At 38.6% G+C, this 23,670-nt stretch overlaps 1 protein-coding gene across 2 annotated transcripts in view; it reads left to right on the top strand.

The window, feature by feature from the left end:
• Positions 1-23,670, top strand: part of LOC109422734 (muscle M-line assembly protein unc-89) — an 88,409-nt gene that overhangs the window by 44,515 nt on the left and 20,224 nt on the right. For both annotated transcript variants that reach the window (XM_062842304.1, XM_062842303.1), the window contains exons 3-5: positions 13,687-13,819; positions 14,336-14,425; positions 14,755-15,385. In XM_062842304.1, the coding sequence (XP_062698288.1) occupies positions 13,687-13,819; positions 14,336-14,425; positions 14,755-15,385 (854 nt within the window). The remainder of the gene's footprint in view (positions 1-13,686; positions 13,820-14,335; positions 14,426-14,754; positions 15,386-23,670) is intronic.

Here is a 23,670-nt window from a genome sequence, read left to right as displayed (position 1 = left end):
ATACTGTTACATGGAAAAATATTTGGGAAATTCGCTGAAAAACTATCAAAGTTACCCCATTTTACGGTATACCAGTACTATTCGTATAGTATCCTTCCCGTATGCGTATTTGCCGAGCTAAAGCCGAGCGAAAACAACTTTTTTGACCTTAAATATCTATGCAAGCCTTTGATTTTCCATAAATCCCTTCAAAGGCTTACCATGGCTATATTGGAAATTTTAAAACACTCATGAAATATTCTACCTCCCTAAATCAACAATCATAATACCAACCAACTATTCTATACTGCGTAACTGGTGGGTTTGGTAATTATATATTCCTACACAATTCTTGAATCTGACAATGATTGGTTTTTGCTCAATGTGTGCAGAAAAAACTGGCACTATTTACGAATTCAGATCAATAGTTCATCTAAAAATATAAAAACAGCAAATTTTATATTTTTCCTACAAACTACAATAGATAAGCTTCAATTGCTTCTAACAACACTTTTTTCCAAGTGACCCCGTTTTTGAGCGGCAGCCGGTTGAAAGTGTACCGATTCTAAAGTGCGCAGGCTTTATCTGAAAGGGTTCTTATGCAAATTACCAGAAAAATTCTTGGATGAACTCCTGCAGAAACTCCTGGACTATCAAAGCAGATATGTATGGAGAAATCTCAGCAGGATGTCTTGAAAGAATCGCTAGGAAAATCCCTGGATAAATCCACGTAGCAATTGTAGCAGGATTTTTTGGAGAAATCCTTGTAGAAACCCCTGGATGCATCGGTGTAGGAGTTCATGTAGAAATAAGTCCTGCAGGAATATTAGCAAAAATTTTGGAGGAATCCTAGCAGGAGTTCCTAAACGAATCTCAAGAAAAGCATCTAGAGAAATCACAGGAGGAATGCTTGGAAGAATCTTAAAGAGGCACATCTGAATGAATCGTTATAAAATCCCCGGAAGAATTCATTTGAAAACTTCCGGTGGAATTCTTGGAGAAACACCAGCAAAAATGCTTACAAGAAACCAAGCAAAAGTTGTTGAAGGAATCGCAGCAAGAATTTCAGCGGGAATCCCACCTCGAATTCCTTAAGGGTTTCAAATGGATAAATCCCTGGAAGAATTCTGATAGCAGTTTTCAACAATCCAAGCAAGAAATCTACAACACGAATCTCATAATAAATATCTGGAGCAATCCCAGAGATGTTAGAAAGAAGGATTAAATTGGTTGATTTGTGATCACAACAACAGGCATCGTTTATTGTTTGTTCTGTTCCAGAAGAAATTAAGAAGAATAGTCTTTAAGCCCATATAGCCGATGTGGTAAGCGCACGTGCAATCAGCAGATCCATGCTGAGGGTGATGCGTTCGATTCCCGGTTAGCCCAGAATCCGTTTAATAATCGACATTTTTTTAACTACCTTGCGTATAACATATCTTCATGACTACCACACGATATACATAAGGGGCCGTCCATATACCACGTGGACAACTTAGAGGGGGGAGGGGGTCTGAGAAAAGTCCACGCTTGTCCACGGAGAGGGGGGTGGGGGTCTGTCAAATGTCCACGTGGACAAAATTGATTTATGGAAAAGTAGATTCATCAACGAAGCAAATTATGTCGAATTATTGATGTGATTCTCTTTCACGACCAAGTTCACGACAGTTCTTTATTATTTTTAATAAATCACTTGTTTATAGTTGGCGATGGCTACTCAAAGAATAAAATCATAGCATTGCAAATCAATTTTGAAATTTGAAATGCAAAATTTCTTGAAAAATCGTCAGGATTTCGAACTGTCTTGTAAAAAATACTAAACAAAATTCCGAACCGTAGATCGGAACAGTAATGGAGTTTTTATCAGAATTTTCGTTAACATTCTGTATGGATTTCTAGAAGTTTTATATCAATTTTTTAAACTATCTCAAAGTTTTGAAATACATATCAATAGATACTTTCAAGTCAAGAAACTTAACAAGTACCTAATTTCTTCTTAAATATAAAATATTTTATAGTACATTAAAGTCAAAATCAAATCACTATGAGCGAGTTGCTGTAATTATTGTTTTTCGGCAATGATCTAAAAAATACAACCTTTGATAGCTTTCATAATATCTCATCACAAAAGTTAACAAAATATGGGACAATCATAGGTTGAACAAATATTCAGAGAGCCAGGTAACATATGTTTATAATTTTTAATACGAATACGAAAATATTCGTAATATATAAAATTAAGAAATATATTTAATTAATGCATCATTATCTGAAAAAAAAGAAACTTAAAAAAATTGAAAATCATTTTTTTTATATAAAAAATGTTTTATTTTTCAGAAGTCCACGTGGACATTAGGGGAGGGGGGTAGGGGTCAGTGGAAAGTCCACGCTTGTCCACGGGGAGGGGGGAGGGGGTAAAAAATCACGATTTTTCTGTCCACGTGGTATATGGACGGCCCCTAAGGTACCCCGGGGCAAGTGAGAATCCGGGGCAAGTGAGACCTTTGACTATAATTTTTTTTATTTTTTATTTTTAAGGCAAACATTCTTCATGGAAAACGTAGGTATCACACCAACGGATACTTTGAATTCAAAAAATGTTATTATTCTCACCATAAAAAGACCATATACGTTATTGTTGTTCATATGTAATTTTCAATTCACTAAGAGAGATTAATGTACTCTACTACATTCGTCGTTTAAAAATAGAATAATAAATAAAGTAAAACTTTTTCAGTTTCAGCATAATATTGGGAGTGCTTACAAATTCTTTTAAGGGAAAAAGCTGTAATTTATTTGAAATTATTAGCCTTAGTTAACTGCTCCCACTTGCCCCAGTGCATATCAGCATCTAGGGCAAGTGAGACCTATGAGAGTAAACAAACACAATTTCATAGTTTGATCTAGCTTTCGTTGAATCGTTGAATTATACTTAATTTCTTCTATTCTGATGATAAAGCTATTGTTTAAAATGGTAAAGCCTTGGGTAGAACATATTTTTTCGAAACCATCTGTTTTTCATATTTTCATCTAAACAAGTTCTATTATTTTTTTCGTTTTTCGCTGCATAATGAGTTTTTCTGAGTGTTGAAGAACCGGCCCTAAACTATGAAAAAATGGAAAACGACTTATTCAAAGTTCACGATTTAAACATCTTTATTCAATTATCGTCAAATTATGTAAGGAAAAACATAACATCTGTATAAATCTTAAAAAAACTTTTGGCGAGATTCATTATGAAATATGTAACATAAAAAGCAAGTTTGGAAATCTTTTGGTATTCTTTATGATGCTCTTTGTATAAAAAAATCAATTTGTTTTGCACGAGCCGCTAGAGTTGTTTTTTCCAGTGATTCGTTATTATATGTGTTACGTAATTTATGCACGATACCAGAAAACTCTTTCAACATAAATCGCTAAACACAACACAGTTATTCGTATAAGATATTTATAATTTATGCTATCTCACATATATGCAGCAACTATATTAAGCCATTTGTACAAAAATTCCGAATAGGTCCCACTTGCCCCGTGATACGGTGTAAATGAAGATCTGTTCCACTTTTCATTATATGCATAATATATACAATGTAAAATTTTTGAAACAGTTTTAATGCCCGTTATTAAGAAGAAATATACTAATAGTGTATTTTTGAACCATTGGATTTATAAAATTATTCATATTTAGAATTTTTTGGCATGACAAAACCAAACTAGCATTTTTTAGGTCCCACTTGCCCCGGGGTACTTATGCAAAAAAAAAACATTTGGCTGTGGGGGATCTCAGTTAAAAATTGTAAAAGTTCTCATAAAATACTAAGCTGAGGAGCAAACTGTGTCCCAGTTGGAACGTTACGCCAAGAAGAGAGAGAGAGCTGGAATCTTTTAGCAATTTAAAACAATATTGGTTCAAAACATTGGCTAGGGTTAGGGGCTAAAATGGCATAAATGTGTTAGTTTGCAAAAAAAAAACAAGTTTGACCGTTTTCAAAAGTTACACGAGTTTTGTGCATTGCAAAACATCAACTGCATTAAGGACAGACTAGTTAGAATCCCAAAATGGCCACCACAATAGCCGACTTTGGCACCTACTCACGATTTCAAGCGCACAAATCTCTTCGTAAACGAATCCAGCGCACCTGATCTTCTTATTTTAAGCTTATTACAAGTGATGTTATTATTGTTTTAATCGCCGCGATTTGATGTGCTGGTAGTTCATCGATTGGTTTTCGGCGAGAAATAATTAAAAACTTATTTGCCAGACTGTCCGGACGTTTCGGTCGATTTTACTGGCCTTCGACCATCTTCTGCGGACTCTAAAATATATTAAACATTTAAAAAACACACAAAACTAACTAATTAAATTTCTTACAATCTTCCAGCCGTCTCTTCACTATCAGACGGCCATAACTTTACAACATTGAAATACATACAAATTACATACATTCTATCATTACATACATATCAAGTGTCATTGGTAGTCGTTTTTAATTTCGTTATAATAGAGTCGTACGCCGTCCTAGAGTTTGCAGAGTCTATCTGTTTGTTCACAACATTTTCGAAAAAAGTGAATTTAGTTAAAATGTCTTAAAAATAGAGACAATGTCACTAAAAAGTGATTTGCTACCAGGCCTGGATCTGACAAGGAACAGGTACGTCAAGCATGTCTCACAAATCTTAATATTCTGAGTATCGGTTTCCTCTTGGTGACCTTGATCTAAAAACCCAAAACTGAACACTCACAAAATGGGCTGGCGGCAGTCGTCTAAACCATATTTCATAGAGAAAATCCATCAGCCTGTAGACGACGACGACAGCTTAGACTAGACGTGATTGTATAGAGAACAGCAATTGAGAACAACCGCAAGTGGAGAATGTAAACATCACATTTCCTCCGAGACCCGAAACAACTTCGTAACTGAGAGCGTGTATTGCTTCCTACAGTTGGAAAATGCGCAGCGCATGCGCAGTTAACCCACTTTATATGCATTATTCTCAACTGAAAACACATTAGATGCGTCGAATCATCGTCATCTGTTTAGGGAACGTACATTTGTAGGTATATATAGGCTTGGCATCGGCCACCCACCCAGAGAGTAGAATCAGATGTTTTTGCCTGAGATTCACTCACCCACTAGATCGAGACGATCGAGACCGATCAAGCAGGCAGGCGGGAGCTCACTTAAATGAATATTCGATCGGATCATCGAACCTTACTTTACATCTAGCTTACTCAGGAAACCTAGGTTTTATTGATGAACGCAAATGAAGCACACACGCGCGCGCACATTCGCTCAACTGGGTGGTTGAAGTTTATTTTGACATCGAACGCCCACTCGCTAGAATTTCCGCGGCACATTTCCACATTACATTACGATAGGCGTCAGATGGAAGCAAACATGTTGGAATTCAGGGTGACGATATAAGTACATGTATTAGGATGACGTTATTTGGAAGTCATAGGTAATGCTACCATTCTGTAATCATTGTGAAAATTGTGACTCGTATTGTTTTTCAGACTACAAAAGGTATTGGTTCCTTTATTAAGCATGTGGCTTCCATTTTCATCGTACTAAAACAAAGAATTGAAGCGCTGTTTGTTTTGTTTGTATTTTTTGTTAGAAGTGAGCACGCATGAAACCAAAAAGAACAGAATCAATCGGTGCAGTAATCGCTTGTTTTTGAAGAGGATAAAAATTGGAACTTAAGATTACAGATGGAGCTCGTATCCTATATAATTTAATCTATTGAATCGAAAGATGATCACAGTTAACCCTCTAATACCCAAATTTTTGATTTTGATCTAAATATAATTTTTCGTCATCCAAAATCGATTTAAACATGTTTTGGAAGATGATTCTTTTTAATTCTCGATTTCGTGAATTTCAGTTTTTGATTTTTCTAATTTTTATTTTTGAACATTCCCACACTTTTATATTGTTTCTGGAAGCCTATTTGGGGTACGGATTTTTTTAGATGAAAACATTTTGAGATTTTATGATTGTTGTTGAAATATTTTTAATTTAATTTTTTTTCATAGAAAATTTTATTTTTCGTGTAATTTTAAGGAAAATAATTTTAGAGTATATTCGATTCCCTTAAACTATTAAACAAGGATAGAATGATTTGGGAAAAATTTAAAATATGTTAATTGTAGCGATTTAATACAAAATAAAGAATGACTTCTAAAAGGTGATTAAAACATCAAATTTTCCGATTTAAGGACAGACTTGTTAGAATCCCAAAATGGCCGCCACAATGGCTGACTTTGGCATCTACTCACGATTTCGAGCGCACAAATCTATTCGTAAACAAAACCAGCGTATCTGAGCTTTTTGTTTTAAACTTATTACAAGTGAGCAAGACCAGAATAATAAAATGCACTGTTGTTTGAAGCTTGCATCTTGAGATTTGTGCGTCTGAAGTTCTGATGCACTGTTGAAGCGGGATTTCAAGACGTTTGTCCTTAAAAGCTAACCAATATGTTGGATGAGGACTTCTGCCCCCGTTAACTCTCGGTTGTTACTTGTAGCACGTGTTTGCCGTTCGAAACTTGCGCACTACATCATAGGCGACTATGAGCCTCTGTACGAATTTACCCTGTCCTGCCCACTCCTACAGAACATTTGAAAACAGCGCGCACAGTAAAAGTCAAATTTGACTACTGTGCGAGCCGTGGTGCGAGCTGTTTTCAAAAATTCTGTGGGAGTGATTAGTAGGCCAGATTCGTGCAGAGGTTCAAGAGTTCAAAAAATCTACGTTTTGTGGAATTCGATGTGCGCCTACCCACTAAGTTTACCGATCACCTAAAATTCCCCTCCGGCACCACTACCTATGCAATATTACATCGGAGGGTAGGTGTTACGAGCAATGTGCACCGCAACCAATTTGTTATTCTAAAACATGATGAGCCAAAGGTCTCACGGCATTCTCCATTCAGCGCTCCATCTCATGCTGAGTCCTTCGGCTCCCGTTAGTGATTAGTTAAATCTTTCACATGCTGATTCCTTTGGCTCCCGTTAGTAATTGCTTATTCTAATTCATGTACCACGCTGAGCCCTTCGGCTCCAGTCTGACCGCAGTCAGTGCGAACTTTTACGCTATGCTCAAGTTCCTTCCACATCACTTGACACTTCCTGTGCCCTACATCACTTCCATGAAAAAAATCCAACAAAGGGTCTCCAGTTAGCCTATGGCTATGGATCGCCAATCCGGAGACGGCGGGTTCGATTCCCGTTCCGGTCGGGAAAATTTTCTCGATTGTCTGGGCATAGTGTACTTGCCTCACAATATACAAATTCATGCAATGGCAGACAAAGAAAGCCCTTCAATTAATAACTGTGGAATTGCTCAAAACACTAAGTTGAAGCGAGGCAGGCCAAGTCCCAGTGAGGACGTAGAGCCATAAAGAAGAAGAAAAAAAAGGAGGGGTCAACTGACCGTGCGCCCTTTGACGCTCGGTCATCTTTTTGGCGGTGAACCTATCCTACACCGACAAAGATTTCCTCGGCAGTGAAGCATCTTTTGAAACCGTTTCTTTCCGGACAGGTTCCGAGGTCTGTCCTGCGATTCCAGTTTGAGACTGGCTTCCGGTTCAACCAAGTTCCGACAACCAAGTTCCGGTGCTTCTTCGCGAAATACTCGGTCTAGTCCCCGGTGGTGGACCTAGCCTACTCGACCTAGCCCTGCGGTCATCTCCCCGGAGATGGATCATGTCTACCCGGATTGCGATTCGGAGCTCTCTGGTTTTGGCGCCACTTCCTCCGCAGCGCGGATAGCATCCCCATTACTGCTCTGTCCCCAGACAACCAGTAATCGTATAAGATATTGCATAAGATGATAAAGTGGAGGCCATATGCGTCCATGCCTCCATTTAGGCGCATGTAAAATGTGCGCATATCGCCTCCACTATAACTATCTTATTCAATATCTTATACGATCACTGGTTAAATGGTTCGACAGCATTCCACCTCCACGTGCCTTCGTCGCGACACATCTCTTCGACAATGTTGTCGACTGTGAGCCGCACATATCCCTGCGAACCTAGAACATTCAAAGACGGCGTGATCCGTTTTTTTTTCACCACGTCGCACACTCCGGGCAAAGAGGGGAAGACGCGTGACCAAACCGAAACAGATAAATACTTACGGAAACAGCCGTACTCGAACAGAAACTGCGTCAGATGGAAGTTCACCTCTCCATACCTCCGGTTCACCCACGCTGACACGTTTGGAATCAGTCGATGGGTCTTCCTTCCGTTTGCCTTTTTATCCCACTCTTGCTGCCACTGAGCCAACGAGTCTGTTCTAACAGCTGCTCTCGCATTCCTAGTACTTATGCCTACGCCGATACCAGTCGACGTCTTCCGTGATAGCGTGATGCAGATGGGCATCATCCTAGCGATAACGCATACAGTCTCCGACAAGATTGTTTGGAAGGTGCTCGCGACTCGCAAAGCCATGAGCTGGAACTCCCTGTTCAGCTTCCCTCAGTATCTCTTCGTTTTCAGTGTCGCAGCCTAGGCTGGCACTCTGTACCTAAGTATAGAGGTTGCATTGCAACACCTGCAACGAGCCGCCTCCTTCTACTTCTTGGATCGCCCATATTTAGCATAATCCTCGCTACTGTATGGGCCGCCTTCGTCACCTTTTCGCAGGCGTAGTCGACGTGCGAATTAACGTTCAGACGGTCATCGACTATCACGCTCAGGTGCTTCAAAGCACGTTGCGATGAAATTCTCTGCTCTTCAATCGTGATCTCCATCCTTTGAACTGCTTTGTAGTTACTGACAATGAACGCTGCTGTCTTGTGTTGAGCTCATGCATGGGCTCTCTGTAGCGCCGTGGGCTACGACGATAGCTTTCCAGCTGGCGCTGCTAAACGCATTTTTAACGTCTATCGTTACCACGGCGTAGTAGCAATCTCCTCCTCTCCGCCTTTGCAAAGATGTCTTTTCCGCCTTCTTAACGAGATTCCGAATTGCAGCCGTCGTCGATTTTCCCTTGCGGAAGCCGAACTGTATCGTGGATAGACCTCTCTAACTTCCAGTAAACTCGATCAGCCTGTTAAGTATGATCCTCTCCAGAAATTTTCCAAACGTATTCAACTGACAGGTTGGCCTAATGCAGGCCGATGCTGGATCTCCCGGCTGCTTTCCTGGTATTGACAGTAGCACTAGTTTTTAGACCTTCCATATATCCGGATAGTTACCTACCTCCCTCCAGGCATCTCTGCAACACTGACCTGAACATACTCCAGGATCGCTGCTTTTAACGCCACGTTAGGGATTCCATCCGGATCGGGAGCCTTTTTCACTTTCCATGCTTTCGCCACGGTAACGAGCTCGTCTTTGGAGACCAGTCGATTTAAGGTTAATTCCGCATCCGCTACGCATTTGTATGGCGTAGGTGGCCACGTTGTTGTATCGTGGCCTACATTTCGACTGGCATCAATGGGACCTTCAGCTTTGTCATTACGATCTGGTATGCATTTCCCAGTGGTTACACAGTTAAAACATGTTACATCATATAACCTGTAACAAAAGGACCCCGTCAAATCGCACACATTTTCCAACAGTTCTTAAATTTACAGCATGCTCTCAGTATGAAGCTTGCGTTCAACATTCCACACAAGAAATTGTTTAATGTAAAATTCAGTGTGTGGTACCGAGAACCGAAGCACACACGTCCAAGTATCAAACTGAATGCATACGGTTAGTCGAACCGTCGTCGGCAGCATGAATGTATCACCAATACACATACGGCACATACAAAGCGTAGCACATACTTACGGTATGAGCTGTCTACCACACAGTGAAAGGGAATAGAAATTTATGTGTCAAATTTTATTGTGATGGGAGTAATTTTCAGAAACTTGTGCTGTGTTAGCGTCGGCTTCTTAGCATATTTACTTGTAACAGTTCGCTTTGCTCTGCTTGATACTTCGTTTAAAGGCAGCTCTTGCTTCAAGAAAGTTTGTTTACAAAAAGCAGATAGGCCCTTTTCAAATGTTTCGCTAGCATCATCATATTGCCCATTGCACGGTGACGTCATCAAGAAATCGATCTCTTTCTCTCCTACGGGAAATTAGAAAACAACAGGACCAACACCTGTCAAATTTGGCAGGTACTGGTCCTGTTGTTTTCAAACTCTCTGAAGGAGCAAAAGAGATAGAATTTCGCCGTGAGGTGGTCTATATATAATAGGGTACTGCATGAATTTCTCTCCTTCTCTTTCACTCTAACAGAAATTTTGTAAACAACAAGGCCAAGAAACGTCAAAATCCCATACAAATTCAAAACAGTGCAGTGCCCTATAGCCCTGTTTGTCTGTCCGGTGACTAGCCAATCAGACGCAGCACGCGGGGAAATTCACACCAAAAAAATAAATATTTGACACTTAAATTCTTTTTCATTATCAGATGCAGAGAACCAAACCAGTGACAACCTTAGACAATCAGACAGAGCATTTGATGAAAAAAAAAATTACAGACAACAGACGTTGAAAATTTTGTTTTTTTTAATTATATTTGACACTTCAATTCTTTTTCACCATGAGATGCAGAGAACTTAACCAGTGACAACCTTAGACAACCAGACAGAGCATTTGATGAAAAATATCACAGACAACAGACGTTGAAAATTTTGTTTTTTTTTTTTTAATATTTGACATTCAAATTCTTTTTCATTATCAGATGTAGAGAACCAAACCAGTGACAACCTTAGACAACCAGACACAGCATTTGATGAAAAAAAAAATCACAGACAGCAGACGTAGACAATTTTGATTTTTTCAAATATTTGACACTTCAATTCTTTTTCACTATGAGATGCAGAGAACATAACCAGTGATAACCTTAGACAACCAGACAGAGCATTTGATGAAAAAATAATCACAGACAACAGACGTTGATTTTTTTTTAAAATATTTGACGTTTAAATTCTTTTTCATTATCAGATCAGAGAACAAAACCAGTGACAACCTTAGACAACCAGACACAGCTATTGATGAAAAAAAATCACAGACAACAGACGTTGAAAATTTTGATTTTTTTAAATATTCGAAACTTCAATTCTTTTTCACCATGAGATGCAGAGAACTTAACCAGTGACAACCTTAGACAACCAGACAGAGCATTTGATGAAAAAAAATCACAGACAACAGACGTTGGAAATTTTGATTTTTGTAATGCAGAAAAGAATCTGTCACTCTTAGACAACCGAATGCAACAGTTGCTAAAAATAACACAGATAGCCCTGTTTGTCTGTCCGATGACTTCAACGAAGCTTTTGAGGTGTTAATAAAAGCTGCATTGGATTCACCAAATAAAAAACTATTCCAAACAAAGAAAAATGTAATGTTTTTTTTATGTAATATCTACAAGCGTGAATAACACATGAACCGTTTATATTAAAAAAAAAACACTTGCCACGGGCGCTACTGCGTCCATAAATAAACTAGTTATCAATAATTGCAGTGCATCCGAGAAACATTACAAGTATTGAATCGGCCAATAAATAATATGTAGAACGGCGACAGCCGCTACACATGATATGCGCTTTAATGCGAAACGAAATCGAACGGTAGTGACGTTGCTAAGAAGGTTATAGTCACTTCATTAAAGCTTTCCTTCTTGCAAGAATTCCGTTGTATGAAGAACTAGCCTAAGTAAATGTTAAAATTCAAAAATTAAAAAAGAATTAAAAAAAGCTTTCCTTCTTGGGATGGGACATAGGCATTTAACCCTCATGTCCTGGCTCGAAAGTCTAGACTTTAGCGAATACTCGCTCTCTGCAAAGAAAAAAATTGGTGATCTGTTCCCCGATTGTATTAAATAACCCATGTTTCGTCTAGAGGTAAATAAGGCTTCACGATGTGTTATGTTTCTCTCGGGGGGCACGTGGAATGATGAACTACTTCTACGGTGAATAACGTTGTAAGTAAAGTTGTAAGTCGAAACAGTAATAAACCAAAGTAGCATAGTAGTACACGCTGAAACCGCTCAGCACTAAAGTGCATGATTTCAAGACTACACCAAAAATGTGTAACCCTTGCACATTCACAAAATCAGCTCCTGCGTCCACAAAATCGTGAAATTCGCAAAAACAAATTTGTACGGCAATCTAGCTAGGTTTACCAGTGATCTAGGTAAACAAAAAATTTCGACATCTTGCATCTAGATGAGTGTACGAGCTGTTTTTGTGTATGTGTAACGGTTACACATTTTTGGTGTAGGTCGTACACAATTAAGGTGCTGAACGGTTGGTTTGATCTCACCCTAACAGTTCGGACTTCACTGCACGTACCATCGGAGTACGACTTAGCATTGTTCGGGCAGCAGAACTCCTCGTAACATCCCAGTTATCACAGGGTATACCAAGAAAGAAAAAAAACACAAAGCAATCTGCTGTCTAGCACATCCGGCCTTTACATCCATTGTGTACAACTGGAATTTGTGCTTCTAATTTTGATTCCATTACTCACGGAATACAAAAACCCGTCAAATACGAAATTGGCCATGATTGTATTAGGAAGTGGTCAAGTATAAAAGTGAACAAAAACCATGGATGCGGTACGTAAAACGGCGGCTTTCTCGATTACCTGATGAACGGTTAGCAAGAACGGAATCCAAACGATTAATTTGGCATCGCTCGACGTTTCGGTTTATTTTATTTAGCCATTTTCAAGGGTATAGCTGTGTTTTTTGTTATGTTTTATCCCTAGTGCAACAGTTTCTTTTGGAGCTTCTTGTAGCATTTCTATACATATAGAAGATCTGACACTCCAACTTGTCACCCTTCTTGTAGATGCGGCAAACGGTCCCTTTCTTCCACTACTCCGGTAGCAGTTCGATTTCACAAATCCGGACTATGATTAGCAATATAATTTGGACCCCCTGGGTGGTATTATCACAACTTTTATTGATTTAATGTAGAGACGACGTAAATTTTTAGAATCATTCGCTAAATTAGATTGCTCTGCACGGGCAGCAATCATTTCCTCACTGGAATTATCATTATTTGCTTTGATTTTTTTTTTTCAATCTCGTCATCCGTGCGAGTGTTGCAACATGTTTACAAAAAGAGATTGCGGTGCTGAGGAAACTTGCAGATTCAAACAAAAACGTTTATCATTCTAGCGCTTTAAATTTGTAAAGTTCGTCTAATCAGTAAATGGCAGATTCCGCGCAAATAGTTTCAATAAACACCGAATGTCCAAAATATATACTTAAGAGGGTCTCAAATGTATTGGTGTGTCCAAAACAGTTTTTTAGCCAGAAATGACCATGTGGATATTTTTAACGTACAGCGGAGGCTTTTACGATAATACTAACTTCATCATTTTGTGTAACACTTTTTGAATCTGTTTGATTTTGACTTAAATTCAAACTAATGTCCTCTAGGAGTCCAAAAATCGACCGTCACCCTATGAGCCAGGGCAGGCAAAGGACCGACTTTTTCGTGCCTATCTTGATGAGGTCAGTTGCGATACTATCCTTACCAGCTACTTTTGCACTGGTGAATGGCAATTTGCAGAGAAATTTTTTGTTTTCTATAACACTTTTATGAAAAGATAACTGACCAAGATCAGTTGTAACTTATCTAGATCAGATTTTAGTAAAAACTCTTATAAGACACTTCTCTAAAGACTCTTTTAAATAAAGATGAAATTTGTTTATACATTTATCAATTCCAATCGTTTCTTCCAGTTCCACCGCCACCACCGATGCCCAAATCAAACATCCCGCCACCGCCACCGCCGCCTCCCAAATTGGCACCCCCGTCGGACTTCAAGAAGGAAGAGGTATCCGAAAAGCACAAGGAAATGATCGAGAAGCTGAAGTAAGTTTACGAAACGTATTTTTCCTATACCTAGTCTAGTATTGAACATAGTTTGGATATTATATTTTTCGAGTTTTTAACAGACAAGATAAGTCCGAATCAGAGCCTGAAGTTTTTAGAAGAGATTGTTATGTAAAAACTATCCAAGCTATGTTCAGAAACATTTCAAATACCAAGCTGTCACACTATTAGCATGAAAGTTAGGAAACGTTGTACAATATGGTTCGACATAACACTATCAAATGACAGCTTGGTATACTTAACCAAACAATTTCTGATAAATGGTTTCAAGTTACTTGTTAAATTTCAGTTATAAAACTTCAACCTATATTCATCAGGAATGTGCATGTCTCAGTTTCCTTTCGTTGTTGTTAGTCCACCGAGATAAGAAAAGAATCCAAAACGGTCCTCGACTAGCTCTTTCGGAATGTTCGTCCACCGTCGACCAACTGTCCCCAGAGGTGAACTAATCCCACTAATCGGTCCTCGAATGCCTTTCCTGTTTCTCGATTGCAGAAAGCGACCGCGCAGACGACCAGACTGGTCCGACATGATGAAGGAGGTGGAACAGGGCAAAAAGCTACGCCACGTTGAGTGCAATGATAGGTACTGTCGATCGTTAGCCGTTTATGTTTAGAGGAGCTTTTCTTTTTAATGCATGAATGCTGTTCGTAAATCACATTAGATGTTATCCATTACGTTTAACTCGTGAAATTAATAATTATTGGCTAAACTGTTGAGCTAAAAGTTTTTATCATCATTTTGAATTTTGTAGAATGTCTTGTACGTTATAGCTGTTTCCACAATAAAACAGAAGTTTTATCAAAACTTTCAGCTCAACGAAATTCAGCAAAATGTTGCAGTCGATCAGCAAAAAAACATCAAACCTTATATCAAACTTTCACCTAACAGATTCCTCCTATTGCCCATTCCAGATCGAAACCGATCGTTCACTGCAAATCCATCACCAAAGTCAAGGATCAATTTATCTTCGAAACAGAGAAAGCCACGGCCCACAACGTTCTCCTGAAGGAAATCCAATCGGGCGTCAGGCTGAAACCGACCAAGTGTAACGACCGCAGCAAACCCATCCTGGAAGGCCTACGCAAGTTCCGTCGGCAGATGACCCTGGAGGAGCAGCTGGCCAAGTCCGAATCGCGGGCCAACCTGGAAGCCCCGCCCCCGGAAGAGGACGAAGTCGACGAGATGGACGACATCGACAGGGTGCGGGACGATCTGCAGAGTACAAAGCAACTGTTGGCCATGGAGCTGCGCAACAACGAAGCGCTGGAGCGCGAGAACAAACGGTTGCTGCAGCGAGTACAAAATCTAGAAGCGGAACTTTCCCGTGAACGGTGGAATCCGTTGAGTGGCGAAGAGAAGAGTTCCATCGCAGGGCCGGATGCCGAGTTGATACATTCACTGAAGAAGGAAGCAGTGGAAGCGCAACAGCAATCGAAGCAGCTGGAGGAGAAGTATCAAACGGTGGCCAAGGAACTGGATACGGCTACCAAGCAGAACGAGGAACAGAAGCGGAAAATCGCAGATTTGGAGAAGAAACTGCAGGTAAGGTTGAACGGTTTCATTGTGCTTGTCATGTTTGTTATCATTACACTGAAAAATGTTTAATGGAATGTTTTACAAAGAATCAACATTTGATCCGCCGTTGAGGGGCCCTCGCGAGCAACTTGGTAATCACTGACGAAGGACCGCTCTAGCAATCTTTATTTGTTGTACAGAATTACATATAAGACGAATTTCGCGCCAACCCTTCTATGGGGCTGGCAGCACCCTCTCAGAATCGAACGAAACGTGGGCATAAACAATAGGTCTTTCATAGCAACTTTACATATTTTGTTTTTCGAAATTTTTCAAGAGTAACATTTGAAGAAGGTCTAATTTTTTTTCATAGATTTTTTTTCAAATCGATGTAGGTAACTAAAAAAATAACAAGACCTACAAAAAAGTGTTGCATGGCAGACTATCGTGAAATTCCATGAAGTTTTTAAGAAAAATATCCAAAAATACAAAATTAATTCCTACACTGAAAAATAAAGGTTTTAAAAACTCGATGCTTTTTTTCTGGAGAAAGGTATTTCAATTACCGTCGATGGGGGAGACAATGGGTCTGGGGGGTGAGATTGGGTCAAAACGGAGAAACATAAAATTTGAAATAGCTCTTCAACAATCGCTAATTTATATTGAAAACTTTATATTATTTCAAAGAATAGATGTTTTTACACGTCATGATGCAGAATAAGATGTTTTGCAATAATCGTTTTTTGTTAAATTTGTGGCTAAACTTATATGATAAAAGTACTAGTAAATCACTCTGAAAAAATTTCTCCTTCGTAATGTTTAACACAAGTACCTAACCATAAATTTTCTTATAAGTGGTTAGCTGTAGGTATTACCTGGTTGATGTAATGAAAAAAGCGGGCTGTCATTGCTCTTTTTATTTAGAAACTCAACATTTTCGACCCTATGTCTAAATATTAAGAATGGGGGTGAGATTGGGTCAAGCAAGTTATCGAGTGCACATAACCTTAACTAAAAATTCAACTTGTTATCCAGTCCCCATTTGACGTTAGAGTGGTGGCATGTTCACCGTATTTTCATAAAAGCACGCTTTCTTTCAAAAATATGTCGAGAAGTGTCAAACGAGTGTGTTAATACGTGTAGTGCCTAAAATCATTTATAACAATACACCCATGCGTTTGGACAGCTCCTCTAATCATCAGCTAATCTTTAGTGTACTGCAATATCGTAAGCTCTCAAAATAGACTTAACATAATATTTGAACGACCCTATATCTTGAGATGGAGTGATTTGCTTTAGCAATATAGAGGCCAATGATCATGTACATAAGAGTTTATAACGGAGGGTTTGGTTAAACATTTCCCGACTAGAAAATTGTAACAAAAATTATAACAAACCATGATATTTATAACTCATTGTGTTATAATCATGTTCAACATCCTTAATGTTTTCAAAATACTATAACTCAATTATATCGCATTATGTTATAAATATTGTTTGATAACTCATTATGTTATCATTTAGTTTTGAGTCTGGGAAATTTGGAAAAAAAAATGTTACAAAATTGTATCAAAATCTGATAGAAACTGGTAATCCTGAGGCTAAAATTCATATCACATTTTGTTATAATTTTGATATAATTGTTACAAAATAGGTTATAATCTTGATTAGACCAGTGTACTTTTTGTTATAATTTTGGTTATTTTAACATCATCCTGCATCTAGTTTATCTATATATATATAAATGAGTTTGAAGTACCTTTGAGGCAACAAAACTCATGAACGGCCGAACCGATCGGGTTGACACTTGCATGGTTTGCTTCGTATTCATGGTGGCTGTGTTTATATGTAAAAAAAGTTACGAAATTAAACTGAAAAAGTAAGAAAATTGATAAAGTACTGATTTTCCATGAGCTGGGAAGAAAATCAAGACAATCGAAATCAAACCAATCTAGAGTGCGGTGCTATTTTGAGCTCAACAGTTGTCAAACCACCACAAGACGGCAAGACAAAGTTTGCCGGGACAGCTAGTAACATAATAAGTTATAGAAAAACATTATAACAACATAACACAATATGATATAAAATTGATATAATTTTCTAGTCGGGTTCCTATGCAGTATACTAAAACTATCATGTTTTTTTTTTTACAATCAATATTTCAATGCGCCCCTCCCTCATTGTAATCTCCCCTCCTCTCATGGAGGATGAAACTCCTAATGAGGATGCTTATGTTGGCTAAAAATGGTGATACAGTATGCAAACGTTATTTTATAAAATTTCAACCATTTTTTCGGTTGAATTAGCCCTTTTAGGTGGATTAATCATCTTTTAAAATTACCTAAGTTTTTATTCGTCATGGTAACATTATGTTTTAAGTAGGTTTACTAGATATGATCAATAAAATTAACTCATATTAATAGATAGGTGATTTCGAATACTTTGACCCATTCTCACCCCCTCTAAGGGGTGAGATTGGGTCAATTTTCAATCATTTGTAGTTTAGTAAGCAATTCATGTAACGTGATACTTTCTTGCTAAACTATCATTACCACATAGGAGAGTATACATACCAAATAAAAAGTTATTCCGTCTTAAATTGCATTTGTTATTTAACAAACAATCTTTGAGAATCCTTTTTTGACCCATTCTCACCCCCAACGACGGTACCTACATTTTCTCCAAACAATGTTGCTGTGACATATTTAAGGGAAAAAAGTTTTTCTAACAAAAACTTTTCTCATGTCTACATTAAGTGAATATTTTTCATCGTGTTTCGTGCAAACATGGCCATATATAGGTTCAGTAGCCTCTCATCAACCAATGAAACTTTATGGATGTTTAAACATTTGTTTAAGAATCAATTTTGCATAATCTAACATTTATCTAGACTAACATTTGAAAAGGGCGTATTAGGGTGGCCCACACTTATATGAAAAACATAAAATTCGAAAAATGCCAAGTCTTACCTCTTGTATCGATTGTTTTGGACTCCCAGGAGCTAAGTTCAGCATTTGAGCGAAATCGAGTTGGTCTAGGGGTGATACACAAATTATGTCACGCAAAATTCGTCCTTTTTCAATCCTCCCTTCCCTCTATGTCACGCTTTTTGTATGGGACTTCACCATTGTTTGTATGGGTCGGCACGTTCTGCAAAACCTCGCCCCTTCCCCTCCTAAAGCGTGTCGTAATTTGTGCATGGCCCCTAAGGGGGCGCTCAAAAGACAAAATTTGTATTCAATTTGTTTTGTGCTTTATATTTTTGCGTTCTGTATGCTCCATGTTGAATTTTTGATTGTAAATATCACCCTAAATTAAATTGACATTTGTAGCGCTCTGGCGTTATATGAGCTCAAGAAATACAATCTCATTTTGATTGCAAACTTTTAGGCTATTTCGAGCAAAGCTTAGTCATAAATAATTCTCTAACACAGACATCACATTGTTGCGCTCAAGTATTAAAACCTGAATTAGGATGCCCGATTAGGATTAGTATTCCTAGACAAAATCGAGATATGAAAGCGGCATCGATGACTGTCAACTAAAAGACGAACTTCAAAATAAAATATAAGTTCAGGATTGACTAATGGACCCAAACCAATTAATGAAACCCCGTCTTCGTGTAATCCTGGGAAAATTATGAAAACATTCTAGAAATATATAGTACGGATGGGAAACTGCACTGACCCATCTTGCTCAATGACCCGTCTTGCCCCACCATACCATACATTCAAGTTAGGGGAATATTTACAAGTTAAAATAAAACAAACATATAACACATTAGGGGACTCCTTTATGCTACAGTAGCATCCAAGAGGTCGCATACTTGGGAAATGTGAACGTTAAGTTCTAAAAATTGCAGAAATCTTATAGTTCCGGATAAAAGCTTAAAATATCTTATCTGAACAATACGTCATTTAGGCTGCAACCTGATGGTTTTAGCAATATTTTGACGTTTTAGCTAAAACATTAAAAATAATTGTGGGAATTTGGCTGATGGGTCTCGATTAGAATCGCCCAGTGCAGCGACCTGGTAGAATAATGCGGGGCAAAAGTTCGCACCTAACAGTCATCATAAAATAATTATTAAACGAAAAGAAACAATATCGTTTTTCCTCGTTAAACATATAACATTTTTAATGCAAACACTCCAATACGAGCTTTTGCCCCATATAAGAGGCAAAAGTTCGCATTGTGTGGGGCAAAAGTTCGCACATGGTAAAAGATAGATTATTGATGTGAAGTTCATTTATTTCATGTTAATTCATGTTCATCCTTTCACTCTAGCCATGAAATTTGTATTTTTTTTCTCTATTTATGGCATTCCATCCCAACTGCAACACGGCCTGGTTCTCAGCCTTTTTCATTACATTTCATTCATTATTCATCATTCACATCGCTCCAGAAGTTCCTTCAGATTCTTCGAAATCAATGATGCCTCCGGGAGATCCAACAGGGATTCCCCCAGAAAATTCTTCTGAGATTCTTACAGGAGTTTTTTTTGGAGATATGTACAGGATTCCTCCTAAAATTCCTCCGAAGATTCCTCCAAAATTACAATCAAAGAATTCTGCAGAAGTTCCGTCTCTTCAGGAATTCCTACTGAGGTTCATCCAGGAGGATTCAGGCATGCATCTAGGAGTTTCACCATGGATTTTTTTTTCAGAAAATCTTTCAGGAGAATTTCGACAGGAGTACCTTTAGAGATAACTTCAGGAGTTCCTTCAAAAATTCTTTAAGGAGAATTCAGGGATGCCTCCTAGAGCTACATCAGAGATTCCACCAGGAGATCTTACAGGAATTCTTCTAGAATTCTAACAAGAGATTTCTCATGATGTTCTTTAGGGATCGCTCAAGACGTACTTTCAGGGAGCACTCTAGGAGTTCCATCAAGGATTCCTACAGGAATTTCCTTGGATTTTCTTCGGGATACCTCATGGACAATTTTCAGAGATTCCTTCAGGAGTTCTTTTAGTGTTTTCTCTAGGAGTTCCTTCAGATATTCCTACAGAAGTTCCTCCGAGAATTAATTCATGAGTTCCTTCGAGGATTCATGCAGTATAGTAGTTCTCCCAAGGATTGCTCCGGATGCTCCTTCGGTGACATCTCCAGGAGTTCCTTCAGGGATCCCCCTAATAGTCTCCTTAGGATTCAGGGATGGCTTACAGAAGTCCCATCCTAAATTCTTTCAGGAGGATACATAGATGCCTCCTGCAGATTTATCAAGAATTCCAGTAAGAAGTTCCCTTAGGAATTACTGCAGGAAGTCTCTAGAAATTAGTATATTCCTTTAGGAGTTTCAGGGATTCATGCAGATGTTTCTTCAGAGATTCCTCCAGAAATTTATTCAGGGTTTCCTAAAGAAGTTCATTCAAAGATTAGTACCGTAAACCGGGGTCAAATTGATTTCCGGGTCGAAATTGATCTCCGGGTCGAAATTGATCAGACGTTTTTCCGTCAGATAAATCATACTTCAAATAGTTACCTTTCAAATATCGCTCAGTATCTGATTCCTACAGCATGATACTTGGAAGGTAACTATTTAAAATATGCTTAACTTTCTTCATGCATTAGCTAACGCGCACCACGCTGACGTAGTGTACGCTCAGCGTGTCCGCCTGGGTTATAATGACCCCAACGCACGACTATGGTTAATATGACACAAAAACCTCTGATCAATTTCGACTCGAAGATCAATTTGACCCCGGATTACGGTACAAGAGTTCCCTTTAAGATTCCTTCAGGATATCCTTAGGGGATTCCTCGAGAATTTTCCAGGCGGATGGAATGGATTATCTTTGAAATTAGCCAAAAAGAATTAAACTTGAACTACAGATGACGAAGATATCACCAAATCACTTTTCCATGTTTTACAAAAGTGACCCCAAACTTTTGGCTGATACGTCATATTGAGGGGTGACCCCAAACTTTTCATCGATGAATATATTTAATAACTATTTTTTCTAGATTTTTTAGCTAAGTTCGATAAAAAGCGGATGAAAGCTAATAGAAAATAGGTTATATTACCGCTCTCATCTTAAAATTTGGTCGACCCAATTTCCAGCGACACTGCCGTAAGTTTTTATTCATTTTTTAGAAAATTTGGCAACTTTAGCTTAAGTTTACATACAAGCATTTTATTTTATTTTTTATTTAAATCATGTTCAATGTTTCTTTGACTTATCATATTTTGAATGAGACCTAGGGTTTTGAAATCGAACGCAAATTGGCGAAGATGTGGGACTAAAAAAATGACATGTTTTTGATGGGGTGACCCCAAACTTTTGATCGGGAGTGTATGTCTAGGATATTCTTGATGGAGTTTCTACAATAATTCCTCCAGGATTTATTTCTAGCATTGCTTTAGGAATTCTTTCGGAGATTCCTCCTGCAAATCCATTCGCTTTCCCAGAAAGATTCCTTAGGGGATTCCACTGAAAATCCTTCGAGGAATCCACCTGGAAATCCTTCGGAGATTCCTACCGGAATTCTTTCAGGAATACCCTCTGGAATTTCTGCAGAGATTTCTCCTGTAATTTCTTGTGGACTTGCTTCGGAGATCCTTCCTAGATTTCCTTCGGGGTTTTCTTCTAGACTTCTTTCGAGAATTCCTCCTGAAATTCTTTTGGGGATTCCTCCTGATATTTCGTTGTGGGTTTCTCCTGGAATACCTTTGGGGTTTCCTCCTGAAATTTCTTCGATGAATCCTGTTAGAATTCCTCTTAGAATTCTTTCGGAGATTCCTCCTGGAATCCCTCCGGGATTTTTTTCTGGATTTTTTTCGGTAGTTTCTCCTAGATTTCTTAGGGGATTTCCTTCGGGAAATCCTTCAGAGATTCCTGCCGGAATTCCTTTGAAGGTTCGCTCAGGGATTCCTGTAGAGATTTTTGCTGTACATTCTTCGGGGATTTCTCCTGGAATTCCGTCGGGTATTCCTCCTGGACTTCCTTCGGAGAATCCTACTAGAATTCCTTCGGTGATTCATCAAAGAATTCCTTCAGAGATTGCTCCTAGAGTTCCTAGAAACCTTTCAGGGATTCCTCTTAGAATGGCTTCGGTGATTCAATTCTTCAATTCCTTCAATTCTCTCAGGAATTTCTCCTGAAATTGCTTCGGAGATTCCACCTGGATATTTTTCGTTGATTCCTCCTAGAAATCATTTGGGGATGTATTCTCGAATTTTCTTGGAAATTCTTTTTGGGATTCCTGTTGATTTTTTTCTTGGGATTACTGCTGGGAGTTTCTCCTGGAATCCCTTCGGGAACTTCTCCTGGAGTTCAAGAATCCCTTCTGGAATTTGCGCTGGAATTCCTTCGGGGTTTCCCTTTGAAATGCTTTCGGTGATTTGCTTCAGGGGTTCCGCCTGGAATTCGTTCGGGTATTCCTCCTAGACTTCCTTCAGGGATTCTCCTGGATTTCCTTCGGAGATTTCTCATAAAATGAGATTCCCCATTGAATTTATTCGGGGATTCGTCCTCGAATTCCTTCAGAATTTCCTCCCAGATATCCCTAGGTGATTCCATCTAGAATTACTTCGAGAATTTTTCCTGGAATTCTGCTGGGGATCTCTTGGAGTTCTATCGGATATTATTCCTAGAATTCCTTCGGGAATTCCTGCTAGAATTCATGCGGAGATTCCTCCTAGAATTCCTTCGAGGAATCCTAGTGAAATTCTTTCGGCAATTTCTGCTATAATTCCTTCTGGAACTCCTTTAGATTCCTCCAGAATATATTTGTAGATTTCTCCTAGAAATCCTTTGGTGATTCTTTTTTGAAATCTCTTGGAAATTCCCACTGCAATTCTTTTGAGGATTCCTGCTGGAAATCCATGGGATTGGAATTCCTTCAAAATTCGTGCTGGAACTCTTTTGGGACTTCCTGCGGTGATTTCTCCTGGATTTTTTACCGTTTCCTCATGAAAATCCTACAAAGATTCCTCCTGGAACTTCTTCGGGGATTCCCCCCAAAATTCCTTTAAGGATTCCTCCTAAAATTTTCCAGGGTATTCAGCTCAGTTTTTTCGAGGATTGAAATACTTCCAGGGGCTACACGTGGAATTTCTTCGAGGATTCCTCTAGGATATTTCTCGTTCATTCCTACTAGAAATCCTTTAGGGATTCCTTCTCGAATTTCTTTGGAAAATCCCGCTGCAATTCTTTTGGGTATTCCTGCCTGCTGGAATTTTCTAAGGAATCCTCCAGGAATTCCTTCGTTGATTGTTCTTAGAGTTGCTTCTGAAATTCCTCAAAAATGTCAATCATGGATTTCTTCAGAAGTTTCTGCAAGAATCTCACTGAAAGAGATTCTTAAAC

This window comes from Aedes albopictus, chromosome 3, assembly GCF_035046485.1.
Source record: "Aedes albopictus strain Foshan chromosome 3, AalbF5, whole genome shotgun sequence".
NCBI classification, from domain to species: domain Eukaryota; kingdom Metazoa; phylum Arthropoda; class Insecta; order Diptera; family Culicidae; genus Aedes; species Aedes albopictus.
The sequence above is the reverse complement of the archived record's forward strand: the minus strand, read 5'-3'. Positions and strand labels throughout refer to the sequence as shown.